The sequence below is a fragment of the Buteo buteo genome, chromosome 27 (genome assembly GCF_964188355.1).
Source record: "Buteo buteo chromosome 27, bButBut1.hap1.1, whole genome shotgun sequence".
In the NCBI taxonomy this organism is placed as follows: Eukaryota; Metazoa; Chordata; class Aves; order Accipitriformes; family Accipitridae; genus Buteo; species Buteo buteo.
The window spans coordinates 12,312,653-12,325,472 of NC_134197.1; the positions used below are offsets into that span (position 1 = coordinate 12,312,653).

Consider the following 12,820-nt stretch of genomic DNA (forward strand, 5'->3'; position numbering starts at 1 on the left):
GAATGAGATGCAGAAGTTAAATTATGCTTCATAATAAGTGTTTAATATACATGAGAGGGCTCTTTGTGCTGTCACTCCATGCATTTCTTCTGGTCAGTTCAAAGTTAACAAATGTTAAGGTAAGTTAGTGGAAAAGTTTGATTTGTATCTTAGAGCCAGCGGAGGGGGGATAAAAAGTTTACAGTGAATGATGTTATGAATCTGAAAAATCTGTGAATCTGAATATAAACAAAATTAATTTTAAGTCAGTTACTCCTTAAGCTGATAAACTCAAATTCCTATTTAGTCAATAAAAGCTTACATAGAACTAATGAACTTGCTTTTAGTCCATGCACTGTAGAGGGTAATTAAGAGGATAAATGTTTATTTTGGCCATTCTGGGGTAGAGAGGCTGAGGTGGCAGGAAGAAGGATCAAGAAAGGGGAAAATCATTTGTTGTCACTACTATGACCAAAAAAAAAGTCATTTTAGATTTAAATACACAGAGAGTTTTCATAAAGACTGATGTTGTATATCTAATACCTACACAAAGGCTGAATCTCACCACACATAAAGTCTGGCCACAAAAGGTGTTTTGTATGATAGGGTGCTTTAGAAAAACATTTGGCAGCTTCACGGTCACATTCACATGCCATTTTTTGGCATTTGTCTTCTAGTGATTCTGAAAGAAAACACAGTAAGTTTGATGTTAGTCTGAAGTAATTAAAAATACCAAATGGAATACCAAGAATTGCTACCTTATGTTCCATATTTGCCAGATAAATGGCTCTTGTATTTCAAGTGCAATAGGAACTGTACTGAGCTTCAGTAAGACTTAACACTTCTTTCATGTTCTTTAGACAAAGCTCCATGCTAGGACATCTCAGCAACAGAGAATATACAAGCATGGTTTGGTTTAGTGACAATTGATAATCAGTGGAACTATCTTGGCAGGTGAAAATACAGTAATTGGATAAAGACTTAAATACTCTTCTTCATGTTCTATAATAAAGGAACTCTGATAACTGATTTCTCTGCAGAAAGTGGTATACGACCCTCCCTGCCCGCCCTGTTGCTCTGGTGAAACTTGGGTTTGGGAGGATACTTTCCATTTCACATATGCTTTAATCTACTAAAGGATGTAGTATTAAAATTATACATGTGAAATAAGGGATGCAAAGATGTTCTATGTTCAGCTTAAATTGCCCGCCCTTTTTATTAAGGTATTCAATAAGAAGTTAGGTAAAGTGTGTTTAAGTATGATAAAATTAATGTCTGGCCATACTTGTTTTATAATTGTAGTTGTAGTTGTAGCTTAACAGATTTCTTGGCATGAACGTTTCTTCTTGGCGTGAACGTTTTCTTCTACAGCAATATATTTTGGTTTTATTGTGCCAACCCAGAAATGTGTGTTTTTTCTCTCTGCAACTGTCTGTAAACTGAAGAATCCTTGATTATATTTTGTCTGAGTATTTAACATTTTGAAAGCTTAGCCAAATCTCTGCTTGAGATTTGTCTAGGAGCAGAACAAGTGTTCAGTTTTGTGAATGAACTCAAAATCTGCTATAAAATGGAAGTGTTCTTTATATATGTATGTTGATGCTGCAACTAGCTACCCTAAGAACTACTCAATAACATAAGTAACATAAACAATATGGTAGGATTAAAAAAAAAACAAACACTAACTGAGAAGAACTATTCCTTCTCTTGTTATTGCTACAAACTTAATCTTCTCCATGGTACACCACGGACTTTGTTTCAGCTTTGTTTCTTGATGACATGCCTACTATCTTGGCCAGTGTTTTAAAATATTGTCAGCTTCTGGACTGGAACAGCAGGAGAACCTTTACAGCCAAATATAGGTGGACTGTAACTTGACAGTTAATTAGTTTGAGAGAGAAGACGCTTAGTACTTCTGGAGCAGAGGGAATTAGCAAGTAGAGATTCTGCATGAGGTAGACATTTGGGCAAAGTAAGGTTGAATGAAAAGGAGGAAAGGAAATAGTGTCAAAAACTTTAATTTCAGGTCAGGCAAATTCTAAATTGAGTTATGAAATGAGAGTTTTTTGTGTTTTCTCTGAATGGCCTACTGTGTTGTCTTTAAACTGTGGTAGTCAGACTTGTAAACAAGTTTATGTATGGGTCTGCTTTTTTGTAGTGCAAATAATAACCAATTCTCAAGCTGATTTGCATTCTAGATAGCATAAAATTACATGCAAAGTAACCTACCTAGCACCTGATTTTAAAAAAAACAAACAAACAAAAAAATCCCCCCAAAACCAAACAACACACAAACCAAACAAACAAACCCCATCAAACCCCCAAACAAACCAACCCCAAAACCTAACAACAACAAGAAAAAACCCTGCAAATTTGGGGGGCTTGTGAGAAGTTGTAGTTTCAAAAAGTCTTTGAAGTGTATTGGAAAATATTTGCTAAAACTTTGGGAGTTGTGAACAAATAATGTGAAAGAAATGCTGCTTTTTCATGTTAAACCTTTTTTGTTTGTTTCTTTGAGATCTCTTTGTCCTTCTCTTTTATACTGCAGCATGGCAAGTGTATTTTATTCATATTTCGGAGCAATCGAACAAAATTTATCAGGATGTGGTCAGCCCTCTGTTGCAACTTGCACACTAATTATGTAAATATTTTCAAATTAACATTTTATGGCTTGTGGACACGTTACTTCCATGAATAAACATACTCATCAAATATTTTATTACATCAGTGTTTGAAATTTAAAGTTGTAATTGTGAATTCATTCATAAATTGCAGCCACTACTGGGCTGTGCAACTGATCAGTGGTAAATATGCCAAAAACTTGTCCATTATAAACTTAAAAATGGTGTGAAATATTTTCTGCTAAGTATAAAAAGGATCCTTTTTAAACAGTTGTAATTTTCTCGCCTCCTGCTTGTAGTTGCTCTCCAGTTGGAGACCTGCAGAGAGTAGCTTAACATGGGTTCCTCAACACATGTAAATGCTGAGTAAAAAGAGGGGGGTTTTGGTAGTGTTTTCTGAAAGGGTAATAGAAGGTTGTAGATCAGAATTTTGTTTGCTTATGTATGTCAGTAGGTGGGGATTAAGAAGAAGAAACTGCATTCAGTTGGCTGGCATAGCTGTGCTTTCTGGAGGCACAGCGTACCCTGGCAAAGAAGTCACAAAAGGAAGGCTGGTAAAACAAGAATTTTACAGTTAATTAAGAAAATGTCTTTCTATGAAGTCAATGAGACAATTGGTAGAAGTAAAAAAAAAATAAATAAAAAAAAAATCCACAAAACCACACACCCCAACTAGAACTGTTCACTCACCACACACAGCAGTGTTGTCTTCACACTCCCAGTGGTAACTTTCTATCTTTGGGTGACAACCTGCTTGTTCTGCCTTACCATAGCAGCAGTCATGATTAAAGCAGCACCTGAGAGTAATAGAAATGGGCTTGCCTTAATTCATACTGTGGTGATTTATGGTCACATAATCTGGATGTTTTTTATCAGCATGTTTCTACAGGCTGTGAAAGAATAGAACAGTCAACATACGCGAATGTACAAACAGTTACCTGCTCAGGAATCAAAACGTTAATTGTTTTATAGATCACTGGGAAGAAGTTACACTCTTTCATATAATCAATGATGAGGAAAATGCCCGATACACGTTGATCTAGTTGAACTTCTTCATAGATGAAAATAACAAGAAATCTTTAAAGCATTCTGTCTTAAACACCATAAGTTTATATGCATATGCCTCTCTCCTAGCCCCTTCCAAGAAGATTAAATGCCAGAACAGTCTGTCAGATAATGAATTATGTGTTTTTCTGCCAGTTATTGATGCTATTGCAACAGTTACTAACAGGGAAGGGACAAAAATATTTGTTAGGCTGTAGCATACTATCATAAATGTCACTTTATAGCAAAGTCCTTAGATGGTGGCAGAAAAGCTGAGAGCAGGTGAAATGTTCAGTAATGAATAGGCACGGGTACTGTTTGATGCCATAAGATAACTAAAACTGTTTGCTCAGTATCATGAGAAAATTTTGAAAATTGCCCAAAATGATGATTTCAAAATTGTTCTTGTCATAACTGGACATTAATAGACTTTCTATCACATTGTGGAACTGAACAGTACAGGTGAGCATTAACGGCATATTTTAGTGCTTAAAAAAATAATTACTCTTCTGGTATAGAGTCCTTGCAAGCCCAGAATAGTAAATAGGGAAGGTAACAAGGACCTGAAGTTAGATAGCTTGGAAGATTTTGCTGCAAACTAACAATACTCTTTCTTTTTTGACTCGGTGGAAGAACAAGGTGTATCTGCGAGCTCTTTGCATTCGGTCATTCAGTTTCCACCTGGTAGCCTAAAACCATCATATTCCAGTAGGCACATGATGTTTAGATTGCCTGAGGAATTTGTGTCTGCAATAGAAAAAGTTAATGCTGTGAGCTCTCACTTGCAATTACTGTTTTTTCCTATGCTTATTAAATAATTACTTGGTAGTGCCACACAAATCGCCATTTAAAGATCCTGCGGTACATAACAGTTGAACAGCACATGCCTGTGAAGTAGCTCAATACATCCACTTCATGCATAGAAATAAAAAAAATTAAAATTCTAGTGAGTCTTTGTAGCAGTACTAAGGTAAATAAACCAGGAAATACGGCTTCTTTTGCCATAGTGCAGACTATTTTCATGTGTTCACAGAAATTTTAAAAATTACTTTGGTCCACTTTTAAGCATTTTAATAAAAATAGATGCTTAAGGTTTTATATTTTGTCTTGTGAAAGCAATATATTATTATCTCCGTTTGAAAGTTTATAAGTGGCAGGCAAAAATCTAAATTGCAGTAACTATTATTTGAATAATTCCATTACAGATGTTCTTACTTCAGATTAAATATTTCTGTATTTTCTCTTTACTTGTTTTCAGGCATAATTCTGAATGTAAACAGCCCACAGTGTAACTCAAAACTTTACAAAAATCAAACTTGGTAAGAATGTTTCTACATTCAATCAGTGCAATTCTTGATTCTGTTCAAATGCAGTAGACTTAAGTACACTCACTTCTGGCTTGTTCTTAACATGTAGCTATTAAAACCCAGACCACAAATAGCTAACCGTGTTTTGTGAAGAAGCAGCTTCTTGCTACTGTGGGACTTTTACAAAGTGGAAAAAATGGCCTGCAATGAAAGATTGGGAAACTGCAGATTCTCCGTCAATATCTTTAGGTATACAAATGACCAGAACTAATAGTAGTCCCTTTTTGTATGTGTTCCCAGTCACTAAAGTAGCAACTACATTCTACAAAATCGTCTTTAAACTAACAGATTACACATCCAAAAACTTGAAATACATAGGCAAAGATTCTAAAAGTTTTAGGTCTAATTACGACTAGAATCTTTATGCAAAAAAAAGAACATCAGATTTGAACTTCCCATGTATTCTACCCTAAATGTGAGCATCAGACGTTTGTTTTCCTTTTAATTTACAATATATTTGTCTGATAAGTCAGAATTTGAGATGTCACATACAGTAGGGAAATGTATCATAATGATAAACTTGAAAATATAAAACTTTATTTAACTATTGTAACCAGAAGATCATCTTCCTGTCAGTTAATGTTCAATTAGAAATTAAATTGATGGTAGTCAGTATGCTGACTATGATTTAGTACTAAATTTAGTACTAAATACGAAGGTTTGGTTTTAGAATTATTTTAGTAACAATTCATAATTCCTTGTATTCAAGAGTTATTTTTCAACAGGTTGAATTTTGCATAGTTTTCTATGTATTCTTTTGAATACTAATACAATGGGATGGATGGTAGTAGAATCAAAAGATTTTTCAATTGCCCTTTTTTTTTTTTTTTCCATTTTTACTTTTATAGGTAGCTTAAATGTTTGAACTTTAAAGCTTCTCCAAGACTTTAGTTCTTCAGCTCTTGGCCAAACAGCAACAGCAAGGAAACTCAATTGTACTGTGAATCCAATGTTAATGCAATGAGAGTTTAAGGCAAGTAGGACTCATGTAGATCTACAGTAACAGTTTTAATGCTTTGAAGTTTCTTAGCAGTCTGGGGTGTGTTTCAACTCGGTTCCCTCACTGATGTTAAATAGGCCTAATTCATATTTTAGTCCTTTTACTCTGTCATCTGCATACATTCAGCACTTAATTACTCAGATAGTTATTCTTACCAGTCTACTCTGTCCTTGGGCCATCCTCTTCCTCCCAGACCACAGTAGCATCCATAACGTAGGTAGGCGAAAGGAGATCGTCCTGTAGTACACCTAATGGCTCCAGCTAATTCAAGAATTCCTCGTCGATTTCTAAAATGGGCTTCCCCAAAACTGCCTTTATAACCTGTGGAAGAAAAACTCTTTATTTTTTGTTGAATCAAACATGCAGATATAAAGTAGTTTTTGTTTTTTTTAAACTTTGATAATGAATGTCAGTACTTCAAAATAATAGTTTCTTTTTGACGTTTTGGGGCCACACTGCTTGACCCAGTCAGTCCCTTTTTACCCTGATCTCTAGGGAACAGAATACTGAACAAGATTCTGAATAGCTGCAGTCATTTCCTCCCATCAAAGCACCATACAATGGCAGACTTCGGTCATTTCCAGCCTTAAAACTGGCAAGCGCTAGTATGTGTTCTGTGGTCTAGGTCCACTGATCTGCTAAGATTAGATGCCCTAAGCAGTGCAGTATTTTCTCCTTATCATAACATGCAATTTTGCCCATGTTGTTATTTTGTAGAATGTAATGCTTTACATTTGAACAACCGGCCTCTATGATGGGGTTCTGGTTTTCCTCATTTTTAGACAAAGCAGCCAAGTAACTGGTGGGGGTGGTGTGGGTGTAGAGCGGGGAGATGGGTGGGTGCTTGGAGTCATTGCCAGGGAAATTAGAAGAAGGGTTGCTTTTTTTTTTTCTGTTTCATTTTTGTTTGGGTTTTTTTGTTGTTGTTTAAGGGATTCTCACCGTTATTTCACCAGAACAAGACTGTATTTAGGAATTTTATTTTAACTATCCTGTGTCAGTACTAAAGTAGTAGGTCCAGGGCAGCAAATTAATGTTGAGACAACAGATGACTTTTTTGGGGGCTTCATGTCATCCTTCAGGTTGAGCTAACATGTCAAAGACCCTTAATGGTAATGGGCAGCATTTCCTTGCAGTGCAGGCTCCAAACTATTGGCAGCAATTTTTAAGAAGTTGGATGAGTACAAAACAAATTAGTGGACGGCTGCTGATTAGAGTTGTCTTACTAATTAAACTAATGATTTATTTTGCTATGAGGAGACCAGTTTATAAACCTTAACTCCCAGTACTGGATACAGATTGGGAAAGACGTGAAGATTTAATAACTGATAATATCTGTGAGAGAGACAGCAGAAAAATTATTTAGACTTTGTCATTGAAGGCTTTGATGTTTATTTTCCTACAGAATAACTATATGATTATACAGTTTGTATATAATCTGTATAATCATATAATCTATTATAATAGACTAACTAATAGACTAATCTATTATAATAGATTATATGATTAATCAGTTAATAGAAGATCGGCCAGAAAAATACTGTTCCCGGCACAGTTCAGTAACTTGAAATGTGTGGGATGCTGGTGACCTCCAGCACTCGTAATTTCGTGAAACAAAGAGATTTATACACCTCATGAAATCACCTCATTAAGAAATACAATTGGTTTGTATGTGAGAATGGTAAAAAAAGCTTTAGAAAGAACATTTGTAGCTAATCCTTACTTGCGAAAGTAGCTAGGCTTCCTAAGACAATATTTAGTACTTTTCTGACTGGCAACTACTCCCAGATTTTGTTCCCTCCTGCTTTGTGGGCATGTGATTTAGGGAGAGGAGAGGATGTGGAAACAAGAGTGCTTAAACTTGCACATGCATCTTTGGCCATTGATTAAAAGCAACAGCATCTTGAGGAGTTAAAAAAGCATCCTTGGCTAACGTAGTCACATGCAGTTTCGTTTAAAAACTGTTCCATTGGCACTAAAACTTCCTTGCTAAGATAGTGAATAGTATCTCTTGTGTCATGGCTTCCATTCTAGGATATTATCTGCTGTTTAGTTATATACGTTTTCTGGTAAAAAGATCCTCTCACGCTTTTCCAAGGGGTCCATAAGTTGTGCTGGGTGGACTCTTTGGAACTTGTAGTTCTAGGTGTCAAAAAAACAGTCACGTTGTGGAACTGACACGTGATCATCTCCCATTCCGTTGCAGCTCTGAATATACGTTTCAGCTCTGGGGAGCAGAAGCATTCATTTGAGTATAACCAGATTCTTATCTTTACGATGGTATTGAAAGTGTTATCTTCGCTGTCAGTATAGGTTCAGTAAATTCCCAGCTGAAAAAACCTGCAGTAAGGCTGCAGCATTACAAATGGCAACTGCTTATACTCTTAAATGTTTAGTAAGATTTGGCTAGACTCAGCCAGTAATGTCTGAAGGCACCATGTTAGTCGTTAATGGCAAAGCGGGGTTTGCTTTGCATGACATTAGTGATTCTGAAGAAATCCCTGAAGAAAGTGAAGAATTTTTACATTGTGTCTCAGTTCCTGGCTACTGAGGAAGGATGGTGTAGGAGAGCTACAAGACAGGAAGAGGAAACTAAGAATAAATATTCCTAGTTTCATTAGAGAATTGTTTACTAACTTTGGACAAATCCAAGTCACTTGATTTAAATCCCTGTAAAGTAGAAGTGATTAACTGTCTGCTCCCTGAGTTATAAATCTTTAAAATGTGCCATTTAACTTAAAGAAAAGGACATGAACTTTTTATCTTTGCAATTTATTTGTGTTACAGCATCTGGACATCCAGGTATAAACCAAGACTGTATTGTACTGTAAATACTCTGAATATGACTAAAGGAAAAGTCTCTGTCCCAACAGCTTTGTAACCTGAGTTTAATGAAAGCAACCAAAGACCATCCTAGAAGACATAGAACTATGGAAACAATAAGATTATCAGTATGATGATGGTTTCATTAGTGTATTAGCAACATAATAGAATTTCCAAAGTATTTTCTCAGAACTTCTGTGGAATACAGTCAGAGTGAAGTGACATTCTGCGTATTTCTGAACGTTTCATGATTAAGGTATGTTTTTCAAATCTTCTGCATGGTTTTGTTTTGGTTTTTTATGAAGACTTCACATTTATCTTTATGGACAAGGGTATTTCTGTAGGTTTGATTACACATTCCTGAAAGAGTAGTGTCATCTCTCTATGTCTAGTCTGGTTTTGGTTTTGTCATGCAGATTCTGTGCAGCTCTATCAAACACAGTATTGTGCATGGAGAAAAAAGGGAAGGATCCAGATTGCATTTATTTTAATTTCATTGTTTTATAATCTGTATGAAAAAATCAAAACCACATTGTTTTGATACCTAGAGGTCACAGGAAATAAGTACAACTAAGTGTACAAAAATAATTTACAGTTAGACAATTTGAGTCTAGTCTTGTTATAGCTTTTAATATTCTTGTAATATTTAATTCCAGTGTTTAGTGCATAATAGGAATTGGAACTTTGTTAAAGTTTCGACTGTTTTCATTCTTGAAAGAAAACTTTAAAGACATATATTTGGGAGAGGAAAGAAAAAACTTACAAAAGATTAGTCCATCAGCAAACTCAGATTTAACTGGATGGGACGTAGCTGCTTTAAAAGTAAAGGTTGAAGGGAAACCAAAACCATACCAATCCTAAGGCTGCTTTAGGCACCATAAAATAGCAGATGGGGAAAGAAAAAACCCCAAAAAATCTATGCAGTTGTCTTTGTGACTGTAATGACAAAGCCAGAGAGATCAAAAGCCGTGAGGTGACTTTCTGAAGACTGAAATTAAGTAAACACTAAAGACAGTCTGAGAGAAAGTAACAGTAAGTAATCACATTATATGTGTTGTGCTTGATTTTAAAACTGTAATACCTGTTGCCCAAACTGGAGCCCTGCCATGTTTGGAGAGTTTGAACTTCATCATGCTGTCTTGGTTTGTTGCCTGCACAAGCCCTTGAGAGTTCAAATTGTGCTCAATGCTGTACGTTATTATGTCTTTGCAAGATGTTTTCCACTATACCTTCTCACTCTCCTTTTTTCCTAGTTTTCTGAATAGCTTACAATAGTATTTAAAAATCCAGTCCCTGAAATTTCCATATGCATAGAGGAAAAACCCACATTTTAGAAACACATGAATTTTTTGTGAAAGATCATACTTCCTGTAACATTTTACTCTTTGCAGTGGGCACAATGCAAACATAATAATTATTTTTGCAGATATATAATTATATTTGTATTGAGATGCACAGCTTTGCATAATTATGATACATAACTACATTAATCATTAGCATCCAGTCCATGATGTTTTGTGGGTTTTAAAAGAAATGTTAAGCCATTCTTTCAAAGACAGGCTACAGAAACACTTTTTGATGTTAAATATGTGTAAGATTTCCTATAGTGATACTTCCTTTGTACAGTCATAGTGCTCTAGTAGTTCAGAACTTGAAACTTGGGAATAAGCAGACTTTCTGATGTGTCTCCAAGATGTTGCCAGAAGTGGAAACCTTTGAACTGCATGCATTATAGAACTTCCCCCCCCCCCCTTAGATTTTTTCCCTCTGGTTTCGTAAACTATCAGGAATAGCCTTTTTCACCTCATCTTGTTGCCCAGATTACTGATGTGCAATCTCCACAAACTGTGGTCACGTGTAAATTTTCTGAAACTATAAATTTGCCTGTTATGATACTGTGGACCAAGCATTGAGAAACAGGTAAATTGCATTTGCCTTCCTCCTCACTGCCTACAGAACAAGTGACTGTGATGCCTGACTCAGCTATCGGACCGCAGCCAGGCTCTCTGTAATGATCACTCTAGGCTGGCAGAAGCAGTGAAACAGTCTTTCATTGCTTTCCTTAATGTTCGTGCTGAGGTTTGTGCCATGCAAAGGATGAAGTCTGGAGAATGATCAAAATGCAGAAGGAATAATATGGGCATGCTGAGGTCAGGAAGTAGAATTGGGGCAGTGAGCTTGGTGGGACCTTAAGTTGGCCCCATTATGCAAGCACCTTACCTTATGGTCCTTAATCATGTGAGTGCCCCACTCTCCCCCTCCCCCCCGCCCCTGCTTCGTTTTGTGCACAGAGTCTGTTACGAGAATGAATTGAGGCTCTTGTCCTTAGCGTCCTGATATTTGTAAGATTTAGTTTGGTGAATTTGCAAGCTCTGTAGGAATGTATAAAAGAAGTGTAAGAAGACAAAAGAGAATCTCTTAATTAAGGCAGTTGAGTGCTATTCTGGAAGACTGGATTTTATCCTTACAGCTGTCACAAAGGTTCAGCATGAGGTTAGTTTAATCACTTTAAAACAACGCCTATCGATGTTTACTAATAGTATGCTCCCAGCCTGCTGAATATCCTGGGGTTGGAGTACTAAACTACTGCAATACTCGGTGAGAGCCAGGCTTTGAGTAGTTGAAGCTCCACATAATTTTAAGTAGTCGTAGGTAAAATTGGGTTCTAGCGTGTCGCCATGGGAGCCACATGTTACTGCGGGAACCTAAAATTAGTGGATGCTAATTTTCTGTCAGCCTACCTATCTATCTGAAAAAGAGGGATGATAATATAGTTTGACAAAAGTGTGAAAGGAGTAAGTACGTTCAGATACTATACTGATGAATACCTACGAAAACCTATGAGGAAATGGACTGTAAATTATTACAACTGGTCTTGAAGACTGCGTAATAAATAGGACATAGGAGGCAAAAAAAAAATAATTAAATACTTGCAAACTGAGTAGTCGGCTATGGTCAGGTATGAGGCAGGGGTCCTTTAATTACATTCTCACATCATAACTTATTCATAAAGATTGACTCATTCTTTCGGAATAACCCAGTTACGGTTTTGCAGGCAATCTCAGTTCTAGCAGTTCCTCGCTTTTGAACTGCTTTGTAACTTCAGCGCTCCGAGACAGCTCGCTCTAATACCCCCAGAAGAGTGCGGGTACGTGTACTTGCTGGCTTTGTAGCAGGATTATTACTACGCACGCAATCTGCGGTCCGATTTTAAATACCGAACTTTTTAACACGCTTGCCCGCTACTGCAGAACGCACAAAAAGTGGCGTGAGCCCCTCGGGCCGAGCTCCCGTGCTGCAGCTGTCAGCCGAGGCAGGGACGGGCTGTCAGCGCAGCCGGCTCCGGCCCCCCTAGCCCCGGCAGCCGCTCGGGGCTCTCCCTTTGGGCGAGTCCCAGCCCAGCTGTGCCCCCGCGCGTTCGGCAATCTGAATTTCGGGGTACTGCTTTCCGAAGCGTGAAGGCATTCATTCCCTTGCCGCGATCGCCGCTCCTAACGCTCCTTCCTCTCTCCCCCCCGGACGCACCCGAGCCCCGTCCCTGGGGGAGCGGAGCGCCCGGAGAAGGGCGAGCGCGTCCCGCAGCCCCGGCCCGGCCCCGGCTCCCGCAGCGGCTGTACTCGCTGTACTCACCGGCCGCGACCAGCAGCAGCAGCAGCAGCAGGAGGGGCGGCCGCAGGGGCAGCGCCGGGCGGCGGGGGCCCATGGGCAGCTCCCGGGGGCGGGCGGGGGTGCGGGCTCCCGGCCGAGGTGCGGGCGTGCCCCGCTCCGGCAGCAGCAGAGCGTGGAGGTGTGAGCCGGGGCAGCGGCGGGCCGGCTATAAAAGGCGGCTTTCTGCCCCCAGTCAGGCCCCCCGGAGCCGGGGCCGAAGACCACGCTGCGCTGTCCATCCGGCCAGAAGGGAGGAGGAGCTGCCGCCGAATTGCTGCGGAGGGAGAGCCGGGACCTGCCACTCGGGCAGCGGGCAGAGACGGAGGGAGGGCTGGGGC

General features: G+C 38.5%; 1 protein-coding gene across 1 annotated transcript; it reads right to left on the reverse strand.

Annotated features, from left to right (window-relative positions):
* Positions 1 to 21: 21 nt before the first annotated feature.
* PLA2G10 (phospholipase A2 group X) lies at positions 22 to 12,716 on the reverse strand. The gene is made up of 4 exons (XM_075058438.1): positions 12,465 to 12,716; positions 6,167 to 6,332; positions 3,291 to 3,397; positions 22 to 661 (listed from the first exon to the last, which is right to left on the reverse strand). The coding sequence occupies exons 1-4, from the start codon at positions 12,535 to 12,537 to the stop codon at positions 516 to 518; spliced, it is 492 nt and encodes a 163-aa protein (XP_074914539.1). The 5' UTR covers positions 12,538 to 12,716; the 3' UTR covers positions 22 to 515.
* Positions 12,717 to 12,820: the final 104 nt, after the last annotated feature.

Bases quoted from the DNA above. Each gene is read 5' to 3' on its own strand.
- PLA2G10 (XM_075058438.1), bottom strand. From the start codon at position 12,537: ATGGGCCCCCGCCGCCCGGCGCTGCCCCTGCGGCCGCCCCTCCTGCTG. The intron at 3,398-6,166 runs GTAAGAATAACT...TATTACTCTCAG, and splicing joins CCCAAGGACAGAGTAGACTG to GTGCTGCTTTAATCATGACT. The intron at 662-3,290 runs GTGAGTGAACAG...GTTTTCTTTCAG, and splicing joins AGACAACACTGCTGTGTGTG to AATCACTAGAAGACAAATGC.